The sequence below is a fragment of the Gopherus evgoodei genome, chromosome 4, assembly GCF_007399415.2.
Source record: "Gopherus evgoodei ecotype Sinaloan lineage chromosome 4, rGopEvg1_v1.p, whole genome shotgun sequence".
NCBI lineage: Eukaryota > Metazoa > Chordata > Testudines > Testudinidae > Gopherus > Gopherus evgoodei.
This window is the reverse complement of record NC_044325.1, coordinates 62,467,704-62,493,560: the sequence shown is the minus strand read 5'-3', so window position 1 is coordinate 62,493,560 and position 25,857 is coordinate 62,467,704. Positions and strand designations below refer to the sequence as shown.

Here is a 25,857-nt window from a genome sequence, read left to right as displayed (position 1 = left end):
GGGAAGAACATCTCAACAGCCCAACACTATGGCATTTAATTTCAAAAGGGGGAACTATGCAAAAATGAGCAGGCTAGTTAAACAGAAGTTAAAACGCACAGTGACTAAAGCGAAATCCCTGCAAGCTGCATAGGCGATTTTTAAAGACACCATAATATAGGGCCAACTTCAATGTATGCCCCAAATTAAGAAACACAGTAAAAGAACTAAAAAGAGCCACCGTGGCTTAACAACCATGTAAAAGAAGCAGTGAGAGATAACAAGACTTCCTTTAAAAAGTGGAAGTCAAATCCTAGGGAGGCAAATAGAAAGGAGGATAAACACTGCCAAATCAAGTGCAATAGTGTAATAAGAAAAGCCAAAGAGGAGTTTGAAGAACGGCTGGCCAAAAACTCCAAAGGTAATAACAAAATGTTTTTTAAGTACATCAGAAGCAAGAAGCCTGCTAAACAACTAGTGGGGCCCCTTGATGATCGAGATACAAAAGGAGTGCTTAAAGATGATAAAGTCATAGAGGAGAAAAAGACGGTTACTCACCTTTGTAACTGTTGTTCTTCGAGATGTGTTGCTCACATCCATTCCAGTTAGGTGTGCGCGCCGCGCGTGCACGTTCGTCGGAAACTTTTTACCCTAGCAACTCCAGTGGGCCGGCAGGTCGCCCCCTGGAGTGGCGCCGCCATGGCGCCCAATATATATCCCTGCCGGCCCGCCCGCTCCTCAGTTCCTTCTTGCCGGCGACTCCGACAGTGGGGAAGGAGGGCGGGTGTGGAATGGATGTGAGCAACACATCTCGAAGAACAACAGTTACAAAGGTGAGTAACCGTCTTTTCTTCTTCGAGTGATTGCTCACATCCATTCCAGTTAGGTGACTCCCAAGCCATACCTAGGCGGTGGGGTCGGAGTGAGAAGTCGCGGCATGGAGCACTGCAGTTCCGAAGGCCGCATCCTCTCTCGACTGCTGGACCAGGGCGTAGTGGGAAGCAAAGGTGTGGACCGATGACCAGGTCGCTGCCCGACAGATTTCCTGGATGGGCACACGGGCCAGGAAAGCCAGCGACGACGCCTGCGCCCTGGTAGAATGCGCAGTCACACGGCCCGTAGGGACATGGGCCAAGTCATAACAGGTCCTGATACAGGACGTAACCCACGAGGATAACCTCTGGGAGGAGATAGGAAGCCCTTTCATACGGTCCGCTACCGCCACGAAAAGCTGGGGGGATTTGCGGAAGGGTTTGGTCCTCTCTATGTAGAACGCGAGAGCTCTACGGACATCCAGCGAGTGGAGCTGCTGCTCCCTGCCTGAGGAGTGAGGTTTTGGGAAAAAAACCGGGAGGAAAATCTCTTGGTTGACGTGGAAGGCTTGAGACCACCTTGGGTAGAAAGGCAGGGTGTGGTCTAAGCTGCACCTTGTCTTTGTGGAAGACCGTGTATGGGGGGTCCACCACAAGGGCTCGGAGTTCCGACACCCGTCTAGCTGAGGTGATAGCTACTAGAAAGGCAGCCTTCCAAGAGAGGTAAAGCAGGGAGCAAGTAGCTAACGGCTCAAAGGGGGGCCCCATGAGCCGGGACAACACCAGGTTAAGATCCCAGGTTGGAGCAGGGGGACGGACGTTAGGGAATAACCGTTCCAGCCCCTTAAGGAATCTCGACACCGTCGGGTGAGAAAAAACGGAGCGACCGTCCGCACCCGGGTGAAAGGTGGAGATAGCTGCCAGATGGACTCGCAACGACGATAAGGCCAGACCATGTTCTTTGAGGGACCAAACATAATCTAAGATTTCGGATACCGAAACTTCCATAGGGCGGAGATTTCTCTCTACGCACCAACAGGAGAAGCGTTTCCATTTCGCCGAATATGTGGCTCTTGTGGATGGTTTCCTGCTGCTCAAGAGCACCTCTCTCACAGGCGTGGAGCAGCGCAGCTCGGAACCAGTTAGCCACGCAGGAGCCACGCCGCTAGGTGCAGCGACTGCAGGTCTGGGTGACAGAGGGACCCGTGGTCCTGGGTAATCAGGTCCGGATGAAGGGGCAGGGGAACTGGGTCGGCTACGGCCAAGTCTAGCAGCATGGTGTACCAGTGCTGTCTGGGCCATGCCGGGGCCACCATGATCACACGAGCCCTGTCTCTGCGCACCTTCAGGAGGACCTTGTGAACCAGAGGGAACGGAGGAAACGCATAGTACAGGTGGGTCGCCCACTGGATGAGGAAGGCATCCGCTATCGACCCCGGCTCCCTGCCCTGAAAGGAGCAGAACGCTTGGCACTTCCTGTTCCCCTTGGACGCAAAGAGGTCCACCCGGGGATAACCCCACCTCCGGAAAATGGAGAGAGCGACGTCCGGTCGAAGGGACCACTCGTGTGACAGGAAGGATCTGCTCAATCGATCCGCCAGCGTGTTCCGTACTCCGGGAAGGAAGGAAGCCCTGAGGTGAATGGAGTGGGCTACGCAAAAGTCCCAGAGACGTATCGCCTCGAGGCACAGGGAGGAGGACCTGGTGCCGCCCTGCTTGTTGATATAATACATGGTCGTCGTGTTGTCCGTGAACACGGCTACACAACGACCCTGAAGCTGATGACAAAACGTTTGGCAAGCAAGGCGGACCGCTCTCAACTCCCTCATGTTGATATGTAGCCCCACCTCCTCCTGGGACCATAGGCCCTGCGTCCGCAGGGTCCCTAGGTGGGCCCCCCAGCCTAGATCTGAGGCATCCGTTGTCAGGGATACCGAGGGCTGAGACGGGTGAAAGGGAAGACCCGCACACAATACGGACTGGTCCACCCACCAGCCGAGGGAATCTAAGACCTTCTGGGGGACTGTGATTAACATGTCTAGCGGTTGCCTTGGTCTGTAATGACTGATAAGCCACAGCTGGAGAGGCCTCATGCGGAGCCGAGCGTAGTCGGTCACAAAAGTGCACGCCGCCATGTGGCCTAACAGGGTTAGACATGTCCTCACTGACGTCAACGGGGCTGACCGCAAGCGTTGAACGATCGCCGCCATGGTCTGGAATCGCTGCCGAGGCAGCGAGGCCCTGCCCACAGTGGCGTCCAGGACGGCCCCGATAAATTCCACCTTCTGAGTGGGCCTCAGGGTGGACTTGTCTGTGTTTATCAAGAGGCCCAGACTCGCAAACATGCCGGTGATCACGCGGACATGGCTGTACACCTGCTGTTCCGACGTGCCCTGAATCAACCAATCGTCCAGATAAGGGAACACGTGGACACGGTTGCGCCGAAGATGCGCCACGACAACTGCCATGCATTTTGTAAACACCCTCGGGGCCGTGGACAGGCCAAACGGGAGGACCGCAAATTGATAATGACGAGCCCCCACAACGAAGCGGAGGAAGCGTCTGTGGCGTGGCCAAATGGCAACGTGGAAATACGCGTCCTGCATGTCGAGGGCGGCGTACCAGTCTCCCGGATCCAGGGATGGAATAATGGTCCCCAGGGATACCATGCGGAACTTCAACTTCACGAGGTATTTGTTGAGTTCTCGCAGGTCGAGGATAGGCCTGAGGCCCCCCTTGGCCTTGGGGATCAGAAAATAGCGGGAATAAAACCCCTTGCCTTTCTCGTTTTCGGGAACCGCCTCTATAGCTCCTTTGCTGAGGAGCGTCCGCACCTCCTGCCGAAGGAATTGCTCGTGAGAGGGGTCCCTGAAGAGGGACGAGGAAGGAGGGCGGGAAGGAGGGAACGAAACAAACTGCAGGCGGTACCCCGTCTGCACCACGCTCAAGACCCAGCGGTCCGATGTTATTTGGGACCACGCCGGGAGGAAAAACGAAAGGCGGTTGGAAAACGGAGGGGAAGGATCCGTAGGGGAAACTGTTACTGCGCCCTCGAGCGCACCTTCAAAATGAAGGCTTAGGACCAGGCGGGGGTTTTGAGGAGCCTTGGTTCTGCCCCCCCTTGGTTCCCCGACTGCCTGCGCCTCCCGTTCCTGCCGCGGCGCCTGTAAGGGTCCTGCCGCTGGCGGAACTGGGAAAACGGCCGACGGTGCTGCTGTTGCTGCGGCCTAAAGGGTCTACGCTGTGTCACGGGGGTGTGCATCCCGAGGGACCGCGCAATGACCCGGTTGTCCTTTAAACTCTTAAGTCTGGGGTCTGTTTTATCGGAAAACAGGCCCTGGCCTTCGAAAGGAAGGTCCTGTATCGTGTGCTGGAGCTCTGGCGGAAGGCCGGAAACCTGCAGCCAGGAGATGCGACGCATCGTAACTCCTGACGCGAGGGTACGGGCAGCCGAGTCCGCAGCGTCCAAGGAGGCTTGCAAGGCCGTGCGCGCGACCTTCTTGCCTTCGTCCAAGATGGCCGTGAACTCTTGGCGAGCATCCTGTGGCAGCAGCTCCTTAAATTTGTCCACTGCCACCCAGGAGTTAAAGGCGTATCTGCTCAGCAGGGCCTGTTGGTTAGAGACCCTGAGCTGCAGCGCCCCAGCCGAATACACCTTACGGCCAAGGAGGTCCATCCGCCTGGCTTCTCTGGATTTGGGGGCCGGAGCCTCCTGGCCGTGACGCTCCCTATCGTTCACCGATTGCACTACCAGTGAACCGGGAGTCGGGTGAACATGTAAATATTCGTACCCCTTAGAAGGGGCCATGTACTTCCTCTCGACTCCTTTCGCTGTCGGAGGGATGGAGGCCGGGGACTGCCAGATAGTATTGGCATTGGCCTGAATGGTCCGTATAAACGGCAGGGCGACCCTGGTGGGAGCATCGGAAGAGAGGATGGTAACAATTGGGTCCTCTATCTCCGAGACCTCCTCTGCCTGCAGACTCAGGTTTTGAGCCAATCGCCTGAGGAGGTCCTGGTGCGCCCTGAGATCCAGCGGGGTGGGACTGTTGGAGGAGGTACCCGCCACCGCCTCATCCGGGGAGGAGGATGATGAGACCCCAGGCACAATAGTGTCCAACTGAGGGTCTTCCTCAGCCCTCGCCTCTGTCTCCGGAGCCGCAGCGGAGTCCTGCTGTTTGGACCCTTCGTCCCCTTCCGGGGAGGGAGGGGGGCGAGACAAAGAGGCTTCAGGGGCCCTACGCTCCGCAGTCGCCGGCCTAGCAGGGAGCTGCTGGGGGCCCTGGGCCTGATGGTACGCCCAGGGTGTCCAGAATCCCCACTGTGGGGGGCCTTGGTCCTGCAGCGGCGGATCAGCAAACAGCGCCGCCTGCCGGTCGGTGCCCAGCGCATAGCCGCTGTCCGTCTGGGAGGACACGGACGGCTGCCTGGAGGGCCACGGCGGGGCCGACCCTGGATGGTACGGGTCTGCGCGGGCCGGCACGGAGGATCGTCTCGGTGCCGGGGACCGGTGCCGGGAGTCATAACGGTGCCGGGATCGGGACCGGGATCTGTCACGGTGCCGGGCGCTGCTTCGGGACCGGGATCTGTCACGGTGCCGGGCGCTGCTTCGGGACCGGGATCTGTCACGGTGCCGGGCGCCGCTTCGGGACCGGGATCTGTCACGGTGCCGGGCGCCGCTTCGGTGCCGGGACCTACTACCAGCTCGGTGCCGGGAGATCGACCGGGACCGGGACCTGCCACCAGCTCGGTGCCGGGAGGTCGAGCGAGATCGGGACCGGGACCTGCCACCAGCTCGGTGCCGGGAGGTCGACCGGTGCGGCGAGTAGCGTCGGGACCTGCTCCTGGAGTCGCGGTGCCGGTGTCGACTGGAGCCTGACCGCGACCGTCTCGATGCCGACCGGTGCCGCGAGTGCGACCGGTACCGCTGAGGGGAGCGGTGCCGGGACTGCGAGCGGCGTCGGGATCTGGAGCGCCCAAGACGTCGGGGCCTGGATGGCGAACGACTGTCCGTGGGCGGTGCCGACATCATGGGCTTGCCTCTGGACGTGACCCGCACCGGAGGAACCGGGGGTGGCAGCCGAGTAGGCTCCGTCAGGGCAATAAGGTCCCGAGCCGAGGCGAAGGTCTCCGGTGTGGATGGGACCATTATCTCAACCCCAGATCTCATGGGGGAGCTCGGCGGCACCGGACTCAACAGACCCGCCGGGCCCGGAGTCAACGGTGCTGACGGTGCCGGCGGCGCCGCGGCCGATGTCGAGGCCGGGCGTTCAAGCCGGGTCTGCCTGGCCGGAGTATTAGACTTCGACGGCCTAGGCACTGATTCCGGTGCCGGAGAAGGTCGGTGCCGAGGAGTCTTCTCGGTGCCGGAGCGATCCGGTGCCGGTGCCGAAACCACGGTCTGCGAAGTCGACGGGTCAAGTGCCGCCTCCATTAGGAGAGTTCGGAGCCTCTGATCCCTCTCCTTTTTTGTCCTCGGCTTAAAAGCCTTACAGATGCGGCACTTGTCAGATCTGTGCGATTCCCCGAGGCACTTCAGGCACGCTTCGTGGGGATCGCTGGTAGGCATGGGCTTCTTGCAGGCCGCACACTGCTTGAAGCCTGGCGAAACAGGCATGAGCCTGGCGCCCGGTGCCGGGAAGGGCTAAGCCCCCGGCAAGAAACTACTTAACAGCTATTTACTAAACTATCTACTTAACAATACTAATTAACAACTATATAGAACTAGAGATAAGCGATAAACAAGCGATAGAAACTAGGAGAGCTAGGGACGTGGAGGACAGCTCCACAGTTCCAACGACCGACACGGCGGTAAGAAGGAACTGAGGAGCGGGCGGGCCGGCAGGGATATATATTGGGCGCCATGGCGGCACCACTCCAGGGGGCGACCTGCCGGCCCACTGGAGTTTCTAGGGTAAAAAGTTTCCGACGAACGTGCACGCGCGGTGCGCACACCTAACTGGAATGGATGTGAGCAATCACTCGAAGAAGAACTGAAGGCTTCAGTCTTCACGGCTCAGAAATGTTAGGGAGATTCCCAAACCTGAGCTGGCTTTTGTAGGTGACAAATCTGAGGAACTGTCACAGATTGAAGTGTCACTAGAGGAGGTTTTGGAATTAACTGATAAATTCAACATTAACGAGTCACTGGGACCAGATGGCACTCACCCAAGAGTTCTGAAAGAACTCAAATGTGAAGTTGCAGAACTATTAACTAAGGTTTGTAACCTGTCCTTTAAATAGGCTTCAGTACCCAATGACTGAAAGTTAGCTAATGTAACACCAATATTTAAAAAGGGCTCTAGAGGTGATCCCAGCAATTACAGACTAAGTCTAACGTCAGTACCGGGCAAATCATTCGAAACAATAGTTAAGAATAAAATTGTCAGACACATAGAAAAACAAACTGTTGGGCAATAGTCAACATGCTTTCTGTAAAGGGAAATCGTGTCTTACTAATCTATTAGAGTTCTTTGAAGGGGTCAACAAACATGTGGACAAGGGGGATCCAGTAGACATAGTGTATTTAGATTTCCAGAAAGCCTTTGACAAAGTCCCTCACCAAAGGCTGTTACGTAAATTAAGCTGTCATGGGATAAAAGGGAAGGTCCTTTCATGGATTGAGAACTGATTAAAAGACAAGGAACAAAGGGTAGGAATTAATGGTAAATTCTCAGAATGGAGAGGGGTAACTAGTGGTGTTCCCCAAGGGTCAGTCCTAGGACCAATCGTAGATTCATAGACTCTAGGACTGGAAGGGACCTTGAGAGGTCATCGAATCCAGTCCCCTGCCCTCATGGCAGGACCAAATACTGTCTAGACCATCCCTGATAGACATTTATCTAACCTACTCTTAAATATCTCCAGTGATGGAGATTCCACAAGCTTCCTAGGCAATTTATTTCAGTGTTTAACTACTCTGACAGTTAGGAACTTTTTCCTAATGTCCAACCTAAATCTCCCTTGCTGCAGTTTAAGCCCATTGCTTCTTGTTCTATCATTAGAAGCTAAGGTGAACAAGTTTTCTCCCTCCTCCTGACGACACCCTTTTAGATACCTGAAAACTGCTATCATGTCCCCTCTCAGTCTTCTCTTTTCCAAACTAAATAAACCCAGTTCTTTCAGCCTTCCTTCATAGGTCATGTTCTCAAGACCTTTAATCATTCTTGTTGCTCTTCTCTGGACCCTCTCCAATTTCTCCACATCTTTCTTGAAATGCGATACCCAGAACTGGACACGATACTCCAGTTGAGGCCTAAACAGCGCAGAGTAGAGCGGAAGAATGACTTCTCGTGTCTTGTTTACAACACACCTGTTAATGCATCCCAGAATCACGTTTGCTTTTTTTGCAACAGTATCACATTATTGACGCATATTTAGCTTGTGGTCCACTATGACCCCTAGATCTCTTTCTGCCATACTCCTTCCTAGACAGTCTCTTCCCATTCTGTATGTGTGAAACTGATTGTTCCTTCCTAAGTGGAGCACTTTGCATTTGTCTTTATTGAACTTCATCCGGTTTACCTCAGACCATTTCTCCAATTTGTCCAGATCATTTTGAATTTTGACCCTGTCCTCCAAAGCAGTTGCAATCCCTCCCAGTTTGGTATCGTCCACAAACTTAATAAGCGTACTTTCTATGCCAACACCTAAGTCTTTGATGAAGATATTGAACACAGCCGGTCCCAAAACAGGGAAGGTTAGGACTATAACAGCGTTTAAAATCCTATTCAATTTCTTCATAAATGATCTGGAGAAAGGGATAAATAGTGAGGTGGCCAAGTTTGCAGATGATACTAAACTGCTCAAGATAGTTAAGACCAAAGCAGACTGTGAAGAACTTCAAAAAGATCTCACAAAATTAAGTGATTGGGCAACAAAATGGCAAATGAAATTTAATGTGGATAAATGTAAAGTAATGCACACTGGAAAAAATAACCCCCAACTATACATACAATATGATGGGAGCTAGTTTAGCTACGAGTCAGGAAAAAGATCTTGGAGTCATCGTGGACAGTTCTCTGAAGATGTCCACGCAGTGTGCAAAGGCAGTCAAAAAAGCAAGCAGGATGTTAGGAATCATTAAAAAGGGGATAAAGAATAAGACAGAATACATTATTGCCCTTATATACATCCACGGTACACCCATATCTTGAATACTGTGTACAGATGTGGTCTCCTCACCTCAAAAAAGATATACTGGCACTAGAAAAGGTTCAGAAAAAGAGCAACTAAAATGATTAGGGGTTTGGAGAGGGTCCCATATGAGGAAAGATTAAACAGGCTAGGACTCTTCAGCTTGGAAAAGAGGAGACTAAGAGGGGATATAAAATCAAGAGTGATGTGGAGAAAGTGGATAAGAAAAAGTTATTTACTTATTCCCACAATACAAGAACTAGGGGTCACCAAATAAAATTAATAGGCAGCAGGTTTAAAACAAATAAAAGGAAGTTCTTCACACAGCTCACAGTCAACTTGTGGAACTCCTTACCTGAGGAGGTTGTGAAGGTTAGGACTATAACAGCATTTAAAAGAGAACTGGATAAATTCATGGTGGTTAAGTCCATAAATGGCTAATAGCCAGGATGGGTAAGGAATGGTGTCCCTAGCCTCTGTTTGTCAGGGAATGGAGATGGATGGCAGGAGAGAGATCACTTGATCATTGCCTGTTAGGTTCACTCCCTCTGGGGCACCTGGCATTGACCACTGTCGGTAGACAGATACTGGGCTAGATGGACCTCTGGTCTGACCTGGTACGGCCGTTCTTATGTTCCTTTGGCATTCCTGAATGCCCTGGCAGCAAAGCTATAAGAGGCGCTATCATGTTCCCTAACACCTCGGTTCCTTTCACCTCTTCCTCAGAGTCAGGATTTGAGAGAATGCTGAATAAAAGAGAAGGTGAGCAGGGGAGTGGGAATATGCAGAATTCATCTTAAAGAACTCTGGTTACAAATAAGCAACCTCTAGCTTTTCTTCAAGTATCTTCTGCATATTCCTACTCCTGTGATGGTTTGGCAAGCAGTACTCCAGGACTGGATGGTGGAACTCAGAGTCCTAACTGAGGAGGGATTGGAGTACTGCTCTACCAAATTGAGCATCTGATCCAGATGCCAGATCTAGGGAACAGTATGTTGTAAAGATATGACTAGAACTCTATGTGGCAGCCTTACATCTCAACTATTGGAACACATCTAAGGCATGCTAAAGAAAAGATAGTTACCTGTTTTGTAACTGGCGTTCTTTGAGATGTGTTGCTTATCTTCATTCCGTTGTAGGTTTGGGTGCAGGAACCGTCTATTGTACATCAGATTCCTTTACAACAGAAGAAAGGAGCAGGACGGCTTCTGCACCCAAAACTACAATGGAATAGACATGAGCAAGCACTCGAAGAAGTTGTCCTTACATCAGTTGAGTGTGTTCTGATTCCAGAAAGCAGAGGAACAGATGCAGTCCTATACCCTGTTCAATACATTGTCTAGCCCATGTACACAGTGACTGTGAAGAAATAGCATGACCTTTGTGGTTGCCAACACAGAAAATAAAACTTTTAGGGGACTTTAAAAACTCTTTAGTCCTATGTAACTTTGATTCTCCTTTATAAGCACGAGGTCAAGGAAAGAAAACCAGCAAATTAATCGTTTGATTAATATGAAATTCCTATGCCACCTTGGGAGGGAATTTAGGTTAGGCTAAAGGACTTTCTCTCTGTGAAACATAGCCAAGGGTGGGTCTGCCATAAGGGTCTCACCCACTCACCTGGCTGATAGAATGGCTATTACAAAAGCAGTTTTAATAGATGAATGAAAAACAACAATCTGGCATGGGCTCTGAAGGACTGTTCATGAGCTGTGTTGAAACTAAACTGAGGTCCTATGATGCATCCGGGGCCTTTATTGGGGGATATGTATTAATCAGGGCTTTCATACATTTAACTGTACCATGTGCAAAGAAATTAATATCTATTAGCACCTGATGCACCACTATTGCTGCTAGGTGTACTCTCAGAGTACAAGCAGCAAAGAGTCCTGTGGCACCTTATAGACTAACAGAAGTATTGGAGCATGAGCTTTCATGGGTGAATACCCACTTCATCGGATGCAGAGTAGAGAAACTCAAAATCTTTTACTGAAGTAAGTATTCAAGAACACATTGGATTGGTGCTTGTACTGGATCTATGCTCTTGTTGCTTATCCACTTCACAAACGTAGACCATTTAAGATCATAACATTTTCTCAATGACTTTTTAAAGGTGCATCAGGTTCTGATTAATGAAAAATCTTGCATTCTTCAGCTAAAGTCCTGGAGCCCAAAGAGCAAAGTATAGTGAAAGAGGGTCTATATGATACATATTTCCATCCTGTTGAGATAATAGGGCTGGTAGCACTGGAAGAAGTTTGTGTACTCACTTGGCACGATGAATATCTGTATATCATTGTCATTTTTTTTAAAATCACCCTCTGAGGGGGATTGAGGGAAGAGCATAGACAGCCTCATTCCCCAATTTAGCAAAGCATCCAGTGTGGACTGAGTGTCTGTCCTCCTGAGTAAAAATAGACACACATTCTGTGTGGTTGTGAAGAGTTCTATGTCCAGAAAGCCACACAGAACGGAAGTGTTTTATATCATTGCCTCCTTTAGAGACCATATATGTAATTGTATGAGATCTCTGATGAAATGATCTATGTTGGCCTTGCCTGCTAGATGCAGGACAATTGGAATGATAGTGTAGTGGATACACTAATCCCATAGCTATCGCTTTCTTGCACAGCTGGGATGAGTGAGCTCGTCCCTGCTTGTTCAGGTAGTGCCCACTGCAGTCATGTTGTCTCTGACAACCTGCACTGCTTTGTTCTGAAAGTGAAATGGGAAATATTTAAGCTAGACAGACAACTCTCACCTCCAGTACATTCATATGTAGTGCCTTTCTTAGAAAATGTCAATGATCATAAACTGATAGACTGTTCAGATAAACTCTCCACCCATTCTTGGAAGCATACTAAGCTAAGGCATTACTAAGCAGAGGATCGGATCTAAACAGGTTTGGGCCTACGTGCTGTTGTGGTTGGAAGGAAGTGAGATGATGGAGAGTGCTATGCTGATGCTCCCTTTTCCAGCCACACGCTCAGAATGGAGGGGTAAGAGGTGTGTGTGTCAGAGTGTTCTAACAGCACTACTATGTGAAGGCTCCCTTACGTAGGCTGCACATCCCATGAGTGGAAATATGCAGAGGACATGCAAACAACCACCACCATTAAAAGGGCCAGTCTAGTCTTATTGACCAAATTGAGTGACATGTGAAATGTAAACATATCATGTAATAGATTAAAAAGTAAATTTTATAATTGTTTTAGCTTTAATCTAAAAATGGGACTAGTAACCCACCTAATTTTTTAAGGTTTTTATCATTACTTTACTGTAATGCTGCAATTAAGATAGCAAAAATTCAGTGGTGCTGATGAACAGACTGTGCTCTTACAAAAGACAATTATTGTACAGTTTGGTAAATGAAACTCAATAGGTAGGAAATGGAAAAATAAAGAAGTAATTAATAGTTAGAGATATAATTTAGAGGAAACTGAAATAATGTCTCTTTATTGAATTCAAAACTGTTTTACCACAGACTCAAAATAAGTACCAGCATTTGTGATATCCAAAATATGTCTCTTTCAAAACAATAGAAAGCGGCCTCTAGTAGATTAATCCAAACAGGGACTCTTTGAGGCATTGATCCTGCTAACGTCTTAAATGTGTGTAAAGTTACACAGGTTCTTAAATCTTTGCAGGATTGAGGCCTGAGAGAACAATGAGCATAGTGGTCGTCTTTGGTTCTTGGCTTGAGATGATTTTACTGATCACCTTCGTATACTTCAAGCTATTCTCATAATTTAGTCAGCTGAATTAAATTAAGTTAGCAATAGATGAAGGTATTTTAATTTTTTTACTGAATAGACTACCGGAGTTACAAGAATCTATAACCAAGGCTGTAAACAAGAGTGTATACAATTACATCATTCTGTAAGAGAAACTGTTTTTGCGTGACATGGGACTTTATGCACCAACCCTCACAAAATGCAGCCTCCTTATCCATCAATAGAATTTACACACTAGGCAATGACTTAGGTAACAGATGAATAGGCACTGAGCCTAGTTTTCTTAACCTTTTTAAAGCTTGTTTGGTAACTAATCTGATTTATTCCACAATATCAAGCACAGCAACACCTGGCAAAGTATCAATCAATAGCTGCATGTTTCTGCTGCTGAATTGCTTCATTCTCTCTTCATTTTATACTCCTAAATCTACTGAAGGTCTCAAACACCAGTGTTTTTAGAACACTGAGTTTGTGCACATGACAGAGGGTCAGAATTTGCAGCTTTATCAAAATCTCAGTTTTTGGTGTGTGTATTACACACTTGAACTATACCATTTCTTTTCAAACCATGCAACAGATAAGTACTACTAGCTAAACAAGATTTTTTGTTTGTTTTTGAAGTCTTCTGAGATAGGAAGCATTAATTTAGTTTCTGGGGTTGCTGCAGGCTCTCTGAAAAGTTCCATTTCAGCACTCTTACACTCAAACTTTGTTAGACAAGTTCTAAACTCTTCCACCCTGTTGTCTTAATACAGCTCCTTTTAATCTCTTTTCTCTTCTGCTCCTTAGTAACGGCCAATGTTTTTACTCATTCATACTGAGATTATCAGATGGAAGTCATAAAATACATAACACCATACTGGGATTTTCTGCAATATTTGTATGTTGGCAAGCTAATCTGTTCAACATCATTTCCCCTGGTTGCAAATACAAGGATATAATCTTGATAGGTCCTAGAAAGGGTGAATGCAGCACCTTTTAACTCAGCTGCAACTGCCTAAATTTAGGACCAACTCAAACAATAGCTGAGCAGATTCAGAGCACACAGAGTCCAAATCAGTTTTCAAGAGGAAGCAACAGCTGCAAGACAGCTAGCTCAGTGAGATGGTATCAAGATTGTGGCAGTCATGTAGTTTCAAGGACCTTACTAAAGCATCAAAGTTCCAGGAAATAAAAACCATCCTTGTGGTTTTAAACACCGAAGTCATTTTGTACTCTCTCAAAGCCTTGGCACCAGCTCTTTAAAGCCTCCTTCAAATCCACTAAAAGAAGAAAGTTTAAGAACTGTTATTGCCTCACAACAGCTGGAGATGTTTTGTCCTTGTGGATCCCACTTATGGGGCATATGCGCTTCAGGAACTCTAGATTGGAATCTTTTGAACTGCAGTGTCTATTGGGGCTGTGCCTGCCTCTGCCTGCCCTCGTGTCCTCCCACTAAGGACATAAAGGCTAGAATGGCTCCAACTTAGTTCCCTCATTAATTCAGAATCACTGCAGAGAGGGACTCTGAAGGAACAGGGATGGAGGGTGGGTCATGGGATCTACATGGACAAAATGTCTCAGAGAACCATGATTACTGAGGAGTAAATGTTTTCTTCAGTCTCTGTCCACGTGGATCCCACTTAGGGGAACTGCTAGCTAGTCACCCAATTACCATGGGAGCTGAGCTACAATTACCTAAATATGGACTGCAAAAGCGCTCTCTTGAATTTGATCTCCGAACTAGTCACCAAATCCAGGGCATAATGCTTGAGAAAAGTATGGTCTGAGCTCCAAGTGGCTGCCCTGCAGAGCTCTGATACAGGAATATTTCTTCAGCATGCTGCAGAAGCTGACTGGGCTCTCATTGAGGGATAGTTGGGAGGACATTGCAAAGCACTGAGAGATCTATTTGAAGAACTGCTAGGAAGGGATGGCTTATCCATTCACAGCCTTCCCTAATACGACAAACATGATTTCCTGAATGGCCTTGTCCTGCCTAAGTAATAAAGGAAGGCTCTGGAGGCATCTAAAGGAGCTTGGGTTTCTCCAGGTTTGTGATTGATTTGGGAAAGAAAACAGGGAGTTTGGTTTGAGTGGGGAAAAAACAAACATACATCATCTTGGTGAGGAATTCAGAGTGGGGTCTCAGCATCATCTTATGTGGAAGACAGTTTGAAAGGGGTGGGGGTGGATGTTTGCCATTAGTACTTGAATTTCACAAACTCTCCTGGCTGAGGTGATAAACCATCATAAAGGCAGTTTTGCTTGCAAAATGCAGTAGAGCACTTAGGACAGAGGTCAAAGAAGGACTCCATGAAGGCCCAGGAAGAACTACAGTAAGGTTTCAGGATGGGGGAGGTTCCTGAACTCGGGGAGGGGGGGCATCAATTTGTAGATTTTTAAAACAGTCAGATGAGAGAACACTCTATATGTTTGAATAAGAGGGTGGCAAGATGAAATAGCATCTAAACAGAGTCTGATAGAACTGATGGTGAAGCCTGATAGCTAGAGCTGGAGGATGTAATCCAGAATCTTGGGGACAGAAGCTCGCGGTGGGTCAAGACCTTATGAAGCCCAGGTGGAAAAATCTCTTCCACTTTGATCTGTATCAGGATCTCCTGGATTTCTGTGGAACTCCATGTGGTGTAGCCAAAGCCTAGGTCGTCAGGTGTACAGATATGAAGTTTGGGTGAAGAATTTGTCTTTGATTCTGGTAGAGTAAGTCTTGCAGATTGGGTAGAAAAGTTAGCAGCTGTGTAAAGAAAAGCCAGAATGCACCCAGGAATTACTTCATGAGAGAACAGCCTAAATGCTCCTTTAACATCAATTCCTTAGTCAGAGATTAGGGCTTCTGCTTCCCCTAGGTCTCTGGCTGATTCCTGCATGCAATATGGTGCAAGTTTATAGTGGACATGTACATAGGCTGCTCCCTGGGGCTGTCTCCCAACCCAGTAGGTCAGATTCTAGGCCTGCTGCATTCTTGCAGTATCAACACATATCCTTTCCCTGACTCTGAAGTCTTTTCAGTAGCATCTCCAACCTATAAAGGAGAAGAGTGGGATTTCTGCCTACCAATGAGCGCAATGGAAGGAGATACCTTGATAGAAATCTGTCCAACCTCTAATCAGGGCTCAGCAGGTAGGGCTGGCATTAACAGCACTGATACAGACATGTGGAGTAAGGATTCAACATGAGAAATCCACTTGTCATCGCTCTTTCCACCATTGCAAATAATTCCATAGCACCAACCTGTTATATCAAACACTTATTATATTGTTGAAAGACTTAGGCAAGCAGGGAAGTAGAACAAGAAAGTGATGTGTAAATATATAACTATCATTGGCTAGCAAGGCAAACAGAAAAAGGCATTAGTTAACTAGAATTTAATATACAGTAACTCCTCACTTAACGTTGTAGTTATGTTCCTGAAAAATGCAACTTTAAGCAAAATGACGTTAAGCGAATCCAATTTCCCCATAAGAATTAATGTAAATGAGGGGGGGCACGGTTAGGTTCCAGGGAATTTTTTTTTGCCAGACAAAAGGCATTATATACATTTTAAACAAGCAATTTAATCCAAGTATTAAACAGGCTGGCAGCTCCCCTATCAGCTCCCCTATGCCCCCCACGCACCGGCAGACCCTGCAGATCAGCGCCTTCCCTCTGCTCCCTCCGCCTCCTACCTGCGGCAATCAGCTGTCTTGCGGCATTCAGAAGGCTGGGGGGAGGAGCGAGGCATGCAACCTCCTCCCTCCCTCGCTTCCTGAAGGCTGTAAACAAGCTGATTGCTGTGGGCAGAAGGCGGGGGAGGGAAGAGGAAGGCTGCGTGCCATGTCCCTGCCCCTCCCCCCAGCCTCCTGAATGCGGCAAACCAGCTGATTGCTGCAGGCAGGAGGTGGGAGGTGTAGGAGAGCTGATGGAGGGCTGCCAGCTGTGGACAAAGTAGGCATCCAAACAACGTTATAGCAGAGCATTGCACAACTTTAAACAAGCATGTTCTGTAATGGAGCAGGGACATAACATTGAAACATTGAGCAAGACGACGTTAAGTGGGAGTTACTGTATTTATTGTATAGTAAGCTACGGAGCAGACAATTGCAATGGCTAGATTCTCAGGCAGGCTACAACCTACTTTTTTGCAGACAAGGGAATTTTGCCAATTTTAAGGAATATTTTTGGAGGGCCTTTAAAGAGTCAAAAACATTATTGATTTTCCAAGAAACTCAAACATTAGCATTGCTTCTATCAGCTTGTACCTTATTGTGCAAGACCACAGACCACACACAAAAAACAGCGTTCACAATCTGAAATTTTACCACAAATTTACCAGATCCAATGGATGTTTTCTGCTTATGTGACCTTTCATCCAAAAGCCTCAAATCAGTTAAGCCTTACCTCACATATATGGGCCTTGATGTAGTGGGGAGAGAGGAAGAGAGGTATGGTGAAATAAGTGAGTGTCAGTGACTTAGTCAAGATCATATAGCAAGTCAGTCAGTGGTAGAAATGGAAATAGACCCAGAATCACTTTGAACACTATTTCACTTTCATGTGCAGCATACAGTTCGTAGCTGGAGAACCCAACACATTACATTACTACTCCACAGGAGATTTTTAGACTAGACTAATTTACTTAACTAGGTTAGCATTAAGATAAAAAATAGAATTAAGCAGAGTTGGAATTATTAGATTTTGAGGTCTTTACCTCACAGAGAAGGGTGGGACAGAATGAGGAACGAAGGGGAATGGTTGTGTCAGATTTACATTGCACGCTATTTTCCTGGGGTTATGAGTCAACTTTGCCACTCTAGTTGGAGGCCAATGGCATTAGTCACCAGTTTACACATAATATTGAAGTATTTAGGTGAAAAAAAAATTGTTCTTGCTGAGTGTTGCCAGACTGATCCACCTCCAATTCAGAGTCCTGAATCTTTGATTTGGACATTAGCCATTTTCCGCTATCTGACCCACTCAAGGTCAAAACACTACTGAGACCTTGACCTCAGTGCCAGTCAAATGGGTCCTAAGCACTTCCAATGCACAGGAGTTTGAGGCAGTCATCACAGCACTTTTAACTACAGGTGGTGAAAGACAGAACATGCTGGGATAGGTGCCTCATCAAGACACCACAGATCAACAATAGGACAGGCTCAAAGCAAGAGAGCACCAGTGTTGCCAGTGGTGCTTCGGAAGCTGAGCAAGCCTCATACTTGAAAAGGGGTGTGGGGGAGGGAGGGAGGGAGACAGACCCAATGGAGCCAAGTGCCAAAGCAATATCTGCAATGTCCAGGGAAGAGCAAAATCTCTGAACAGGAAATCTAACCATGAACTTTATTAACTTTTAGATTACGGTAGTCATCTTGCTGGGCATTCTACAAACATGATGAGAAGGAAGTGAGGCTGCTTTATAATAATGTACAAATTCTGTATTTTAACCTGGTAAGTGAGATGTTTACTGTATGTGAGGCATTTCTTCCACTCCAATGATCCATGAACGTTTCTGACTGGGATATCAGCTCAAGTTAAAAAAGCCCTGGGTGGCTGTGAAAGCCACTCAAAGGATAGAAATCTGCATCTAGTAAAACCATGAACAATCCCCCAATTAGTCAGAAATGTCACTCAGACTCAGCCCTACGACTCCAGAAACCAAGTCAAATACGTTCTGAAGGCCATTTGGCATTAAAATATCATGAGACAGAGTTGCTTACAAAAAACATAGGTTTATTATTTAAACAAACAGTGATTAACAGCAGGTGTACAAAACAGAACAAAAAAAAGACAGGACAAAGGTGGAGGAATTCATGAATGTGCTTTAGGTATTAAAACATACATTTGGCAGTCATACATGAGGCTGGTTGGCACAGAACAGTTCGGTAAAGAAAATGGGTAAAATATCTGTACATATCTAGTTAATGCACCAGGTTTAAGAGACATCTAGACATTAACTCATAATAAACATTTAACAAGTTCTATATAAAGTATTGAAGAAATAGTTGCAATCAATTTCCATGTTTAGCACTGAAGATATATTGCATATTCAGTATTCACAGCAAATTCCCCCTGGAATGGATAAAAAGGGGCAGCTGGTTGCCCTTCTACATGGGATCAGAGAAAGTTCTCCACATTGAAAGTTTCTCCCAATTTTGCTAAGGCGCCACAAAACCATTCTTGCACAGAGCAGTTACAAATGCCACTCATTTCCTCTCTTAGTTCCCTCAGCATAGGCACTGTGGACTTACCATCTGCGTTCAGAATCCTCCTAAAGAATTTATTCCACAAATCACTGCCAACAGTCCTAAAAACACAAAACAGTTTTCAATGAGAACAGCATCCACCCACATGACAGCTCCACCATGATTCCTGCTTCAATTCAGCTCTGCAAGCCCAGTGGACGCTCAGCAGTCTAAAACAATATTCAGCTTCACTCTCTGATGAGCATGTGTAAAGAAAAAGTGAGGGGTGCTGTCAAGCTTGTATATGCAGGCCCTTTACCCTTCACAAATGGACTTACGTGCAGGAACTAGATAGAGACAACCTTAGCATTTCTGTGCATGCCAGTGAAACACTTTCATCACCACCTACCCCAACATAGCTAACACCTATTTACCATTTTACAGAAGGCTAGCCAGAAGATTTTAGGAAAGATTAGCAAGATAATTCCTTGACGCATCACCAAACTTGGCAGATCTCTTTCATGGAGACAGGCTGGACGTGGATATTGAAGAACCTTAAAATATTCCCCAGCTCTCAGTTATAGGAGCAGCAGAGCCCAACTAGGTCTCTGTATGATTACTAGCATTTAAAAAAAAAAAAAAAAAAAAAGAGCTTTGCAAGGGACAACTGTCAAAGTAAGCTTGTGGGGCTTGGCTGCTGCTAGAAGCCTCCATTCTGCCTATCTACCAAAACAACATGTGTGCATTCTATGCAGCCAATTGTTTGTGAAAAACACTAGCTGTCACAAGTTCCCTGTGGGAACTTAGCCCTGAAGAACTCGGTGGGGGATGGGAATGCACCTCCCCAGAACGTACAGAGTCCCGGTTAAGAACTGCACTAGATAATACTGCCTCAAGTAGGCATTTTTTTTTCCTTCAAGCTAGAAATTACATTGGCTGTTCAAAGGAGACAGGTCAGCTGTAAGCAGTTGGCTAGAACACAGTTTATAGCCACCATATCAGCAGCAGTAGTCTGAACGGCACTACACCAGACAACTGTGAATTGATATGGGGTCTTCTAAAACCGAAAAAAAAAAATCCACCCCCAAATTAAAAAAAAAATCGACAGGCAGACTGAGCCCAGGAGGTAGGGCTGAGGAGATTAGATAACTTGGGATCTTTATTAAAGAAAAAAACAAAAACAAAAACAAACAAACAAACAATCAGTGGCAAACATTCAACCCTAATGATCCATTTAACAGGTTTACATGACAACCAATATCAGCCTGGACATTTCCCACTATGGCATTCTGGCAAACTGGAAGACAAGGTACACACAATTCTGTGAGATTTATAGGCCCCAAAGATCAGCTCCAGAACTAGAAATGAAATTGAAATATGCTTTGAATAAAAACAGCACCAACTGTGCTTAACATAAGGGCAGGAGATTTTAGTATGTTAATAGTCAACTCAAGGGATTCTTAAAGATGACAGGAGAATAAATGGTTTCAAGCCTCTAACTCCTTATCTAGACAAACACTCTAGCAAAATAATAGGATTCCAGCTTTTCCTATACCTTTGTTACTAAATCAAGTCAGCAAGTTAGGAATTCAAGTTGTCTAAGTTTTCAGAGATTTCTACTTTATGTTTAAATCTCCTCTTTCCTCCAAATCTAAATTCTGCCTCTGGTCCTGGAATTCCAAACATCTCTGTACTTTGAGAAAGTAGCTCCATCAACTCAACATTTTTACCACCAGTCACTCACCCATTTATTCAGCCCAAAATTTTCTTAATCAAAATAGCTCTCACAGTGAATTTTTAAAAGGAAACTAAACTGAGATTTTGCAGAGCCACCGTTCCAGCATTCACCACAAGTTTCATGTAAGAAAGTCATTTTCCCCTTTTACTTCCTACTCCCTTACATCCCAGAGTACTTTTCCCGGAAAACAATCCTCTAATTATTTCTCTCAAGTAGGTTCTAAAATCATTTATGGCACCTTTCGTAGACAGGACAGAATTAATAATGCCTTCTTCTTCAAAAAGCCACATGTAACTGCTAAAATCACTAGCATAAGCTCTCTCCTCATAGGAATTACACGCATCACTACCACAGTGCTCCTGACCCACGCCTGGATGGGCACATGGGACCATACTGAAGACTAACCAATATCCCTCTGCTGAAACTTACTAAATGGAAGTTTCTCCATCTGTGCAATATCTTCTGAGGGCAAAGAGTCCCTGCAGTGGGAAACTGGTGTTGTCAACAGCAGTCTGCAACCATAGAATGTGTTGCATGGCCCAAATAACCAGAGAAAAACGTATGCAGTCTGTATGCAAGAGCGGTACACACTAAAAGCTGAGTCTGTCTTCTCTGGCAGATCCTAACATCCAGACTCACTGCAGATTCCTCACTCCCACACTATGAGCCGCACTTCTGAAGGTATGTTGCTGCTACTGATGTAATACTTCATGTTAAAAATATAAAATTAGTATGGTTTAGAAAAATATTACTGTAATTCTTGTTTTTGGAAGATACATAAATGCAACAGATCACTTGTCCACAAGTCTCTCTTGGCAGGTCAGATTTAATTAGCTCAAAGACCTGAACTGCCAGAATTTCTGATAGCAGAGAGCAAAAATCAACCTGCATCAATGATTCAGTTGGCAACTCCCTTTGGGTTCCTTCTGAAACTAAAACATCCCAAGTAGTGAATTCATCTCCAACTGAAGGAGCAGTGGGTGGGTATATGACACCCATAGGTCCACAGTATGCCTCTCTCTTCAGAGAACAAGAATTCCAAGTAATAGTCTCTTGCGGAAACTGGGGCAATAAATTGCCACTCAGAAGAGGTACAATGTGAAAACACTAATATATATGAAACCAAAGTGTTTGAAATGTATCAATATATTGACAAATCACTATATACAAAGTAAAGAAAAATAAAACTTTTTTCTGCTGTACAACTCAACAAAAAGGACAGATTTTTTCAGCGTACACTAAGAGGCATCACAAACAGAATCTAGTTGGCTACAGGCAACTCCCAACCTGTGAACAGATACTTCAGTATCTGTAGACTAGATGTGAATTAGCACGGCAATACTGCTTCTAAGCAATAGTTGTGTAAACGTATGCAGAAACCCAAGAGATAATTGATGCAATGAGCAGAGGATGTACTTTCAGAACAGAGAAAGTGGGCAAATGAAGGAATAGCTGTCTGTCCACAGAAGTGACTTCTCCAAACTAATCATTAAAATAACACAGGAGAATGAGATATTAGGAGGGGGAAACTCTTAGTTCACCAAAAATTGTAGCATACTGGTATGAATGGCTACCTCTAGTCATTTTTGGTGTGCCTTTTGAAGATGCCCAGAAAAGGACACAATCAAGGTATAGCAGAAAAAATCCTTTCTGGATCCATTTTAGTGGAAACAGTCAAGAATGCCAAGTGGATAGCTGCTTATTAGCAAGATCTGCAGAGAAGATAGTAGAATCTAAGGGAAAAAGGTAGACTTAGCCATCAGGCAATAATTTAAGTATCCACTTTAGTTACAGAAAATGGTTTTTCTGTTGCTGCTTAGTTACAAGCAGCAGCAGTAGGGACATTAAGTCTTCTGCCCACCTGTGCCCAATTCTCATTAACAATTTCTTAAGCAGCAGGGAGATGAGAAAAAGGTAACTGAACTGTTACTGGTGGCTCTACAGAAACAGAGGGAAAAAAACGTTGGGTCAACCCCACAAATGAGGTCCAAATAAAAAAGAAGCAGTGTGAGCTGGGCACTGTGCATGAGGATCTATATTTCCTCAGTGGTCACTAATTCATCTAATTCTTTGAAGGGTCAGATGGATTAGCATTCCACTAAAGGTCAGGGACCAAAGAGTGACAAACTAGAAGTCTGGAGTCCGGGAAACAAACTGTGTGTGTCTAACAGTAACCAGGCCCAAAATAGGAGGAGCAGGACAAGTCACTGAAAAATACTGGGGAGGGATAAGGTGGAAGACTAAAGAAAAACATTATAGACTTTGGTTCAAAATGTTGAGAAATCTCTACTCAGAGACAGTACCTAGGCAGGAAACCATAGCTGATGCAGAAGACTGGAAGTGACAGCCTGGGACCAGCTCCAATGCGCATAAGACTGAATGGCTGGCTCAGCAAGTTGGAAACTCCCCTGAAGAATCGAAGGCCTTAGCATAAGCTGCCCCTTTCCCAAGATGCTTGACTACAGGAGATGAGGAGGAAAGCAGGTTCTTGCTGTCTGGAAGTTAACAGGTAAGTGTGCAAACAGCAGCTGCCCAAGCAACCTTAATTTTGCCCCTTGTATGTATGCATGATGCAATCTTTAAATTGCATCATATTATTTCCTTCCCCAACAGGACCCCTGAATCAGTCTCTTTCATCCTGCCCATGCTACAGCATAGCACACAGCACAATGTGAAAAACTGAAAAACAAAATGATCACACACAGAATCATGCTCACTTATTAATGTGTAATCTCTCCCCTCCAGCTCCAAATTTGCCTGCTGACTCAGAGGGAATCTAAGACAGTGTACCTCATATTAAAAGCACAGAAAAGGGTTATAAAATAATGTAACAAATTAGGCCATGCTCTAATTTACACACTCTTTCAGCACCTTGGTGAATAAATTACTAATGTGTGAGGGAGTCTAAACTGTAAGTGGATGTAAATAGGTGTAAGAAAGCATCAATGAGACCAAATAATTCTATTACAAACAAAAGATTCAAAACCAAATCTTCAATATAATGCAGCACTACTGTTACCAACTAGGAGCACTGAATTTATGCTCCAGCTTTGACAAAAGCTGCACCACAGAGGTGAGGGAGAAAGCTAAAGCTGCCTTTACCTACCCAGAGATTCCTGATGAAACACTTACTTGGAGAAATTCTGGCTGATTTTCCAGAGGGAATCTTCTTGATAAACCTGGAGGTGCTCCCCAAACAGCATCAAATGCACTATTTCTGCAATACCAACCAAGTCTATCTGAAACCACAACAATCAATATTAGAAAACTGCTTCTGCTAATCTCTGCAGCCATTTCACCATTCCTCCACATCCATTCAATACAGCACAAAAGCATTTTTAATAGCAATCGTGCCACTAGAGATGTCCCACAACACCTTCTGCATCCAATAACCCTGTATTGTGGTGTTTGTGAGGAATTAAGCTAAGCAAAGGAAAGCAAAGCAAACTACTATAGGAAGCAAAATCCTTGTTTAGCATTTCAGATTGAGACACGGTCTAGCTATTTATAATGAACTCTAGTTGTCAGATGAATGTAGGTACACAACTGCCCCAGATTAACAATGCCAGTTTCTTCAGCTAATGTAGAATACACAGGGTCCAGCTGAAGGGTTTTTGTTGGAGTTATGGCTGTTGTGAAAGATGTTGCTTAATTAGATAAGATCTATAAAAACAGGCCACATGTCCAACGACATTCAGCTTAGAATATTAGCTCTCAGTCTCCATCTCGGTTCTTCAGATAAGCTACAGACACTTGTCAAGGGGCACTTATAGCAATTACCCTGGGTTAATATGTACTTACCTGATAAGGAAGAGAGCACTTGGCTAGGATCTGTTGTCCATACTGGGTCTGAGCTATTGGGAAGCTGTTGAGTAAACTCATTCTAGGCTGCAGTCTCACATCCAGGCTGTAAGAGAAGTCCACTATCTTCAAAGCACTGGTAATCTCATTATTAGCAAATGGATCACAGATCCTAAGGAAAGAATTCCAAGGAAACATAAAAGACAAAGAAGCAGCAACATTTCCTTTTATTATCTTGCGCTGCAGGTAAGAATCTTAGCCATGCCAATGGCTCCCTCTAATGGTTAGTTTAGGAATGGCTTAACCCTCATATCATGTAAGTTAAATGATAATATTGGCATCTCCAAGCTTTGCTATGGGAAAGTTGCTTTACAGAGATAATCCTATCTTGATATAAGTATCACAGCTAGGGAGTCTGAAATAAGAGATGCCGTGAGGAGGAAAATTTAATATAATGCTTTGAACTTCTTTATCTCATTCTCGCCAAGGATCTCAAAACAATTCAAACATGAACGGGGTACTGTGAAGTTTAATCCATTAGATATAGCCTGTTTTACAGTTAGAGAGAGACAGACACCGACAGTGACAGATTAAGTGATTTACCCAAGGTAACAATATGTAGCCGTGCCAGGAACAGAATCCAGGTCAAGATCCCCAGTCATTCTCTTTCAATACTTGTACATTGTGGGCCTACTTCATAATTATGAATGCCTTTTCTTTTTAACTTTAATATTAATGATGTTGTTTTAGCATTAAAAGGGGGATCAGTATTTTCCCTCAAATGTCATGGATTAGTCTGTGTCTTATATGCAGACAATATAGTTCCTATATCACAAACAGTGGGATTGAAGTGCTTATTAAATGTGTTTGGTTTATAGTGACAACAGGAGGCCCTTTTGATAAACTACTCCAGAACTAGATAACTATTTTTAGTCAAAGACTGAGGTTGCACAAATTCAGGATTTATGGGCAATATATTGAACAAGTTAGTTCTTTCCTTTACCTGGGTATCCGGTTCTTATAAAACAGGTTGTGAGATAAACATATTTAGGTAGCAAAAGAGAAGGCTTCAAAATCAATGCAAGCTGTTTTACTTTCACCTGGGCTCATGAAAGCAACTTAATTGCACCAGCCCTTAAAATGTTTGAGGCTAAGGTATGCACTCAAATTCTATATGGCGTGGAAATATGGAAATGGAATGATCTCACACGAATGGAAGGGATTCAAAACAAAAATTTCTTTGGAAGATTTCTTGGTTCTCTCAAATAACATTCCAGCTGTTCTTCTTAGAGCCGAGACCTGCATGAATTCTATTTTGTCCGAAGTGCAATACCGTAGTATCAATTTTTGACTTTGTATTTACAGTATGCCAATGTTTGCCAAGGCTATGCTTAGAGGAACAGCTCAGAAAGGCTTTTTCATGTAAGTTTCATTGGTTAAAATTCCATGTATTCTCTCTAGGCTTCTCAGAATTGGAAATGATTAGATTTAAATCCCTAATC

General features: G+C 45.6%; 2 protein-coding genes across 2 annotated transcripts in view; both read right to left on the bottom strand.

Annotated features, from left to right (window-relative positions):
• LOC115650071 (serine/threonine-protein kinase PAK 6-like) overlaps positions 1-18,938 on the bottom strand; it is an 87,762-nt gene extending 68,824 nt beyond the window's left edge. Inside the window, exon 1 of the mRNA XM_030559447.1 lies at positions 18,883-18,938. The gene's annotated coding sequence lies outside the window, so the exon portion shown is untranslated. The remainder of the gene's footprint in view (positions 1-18,882) is intronic.
• Positions 18,363-25,857, bottom strand: part of BUB1B (BUB1 mitotic checkpoint serine/threonine kinase B) — a 43,401-nt gene continuing 35,906 nt past the window's right edge. Inside the window, 3 exon segments of the mRNA XM_030559443.1 lie at positions 18,363-18,938; positions 23,687-23,793; positions 24,356-24,527. Coding sequence (XP_030415303.1) covers positions 18,749-18,938; positions 23,687-23,793; positions 24,356-24,527 — 469 coding nt within the window. The 3' untranslated portion in view covers positions 18,363-18,748.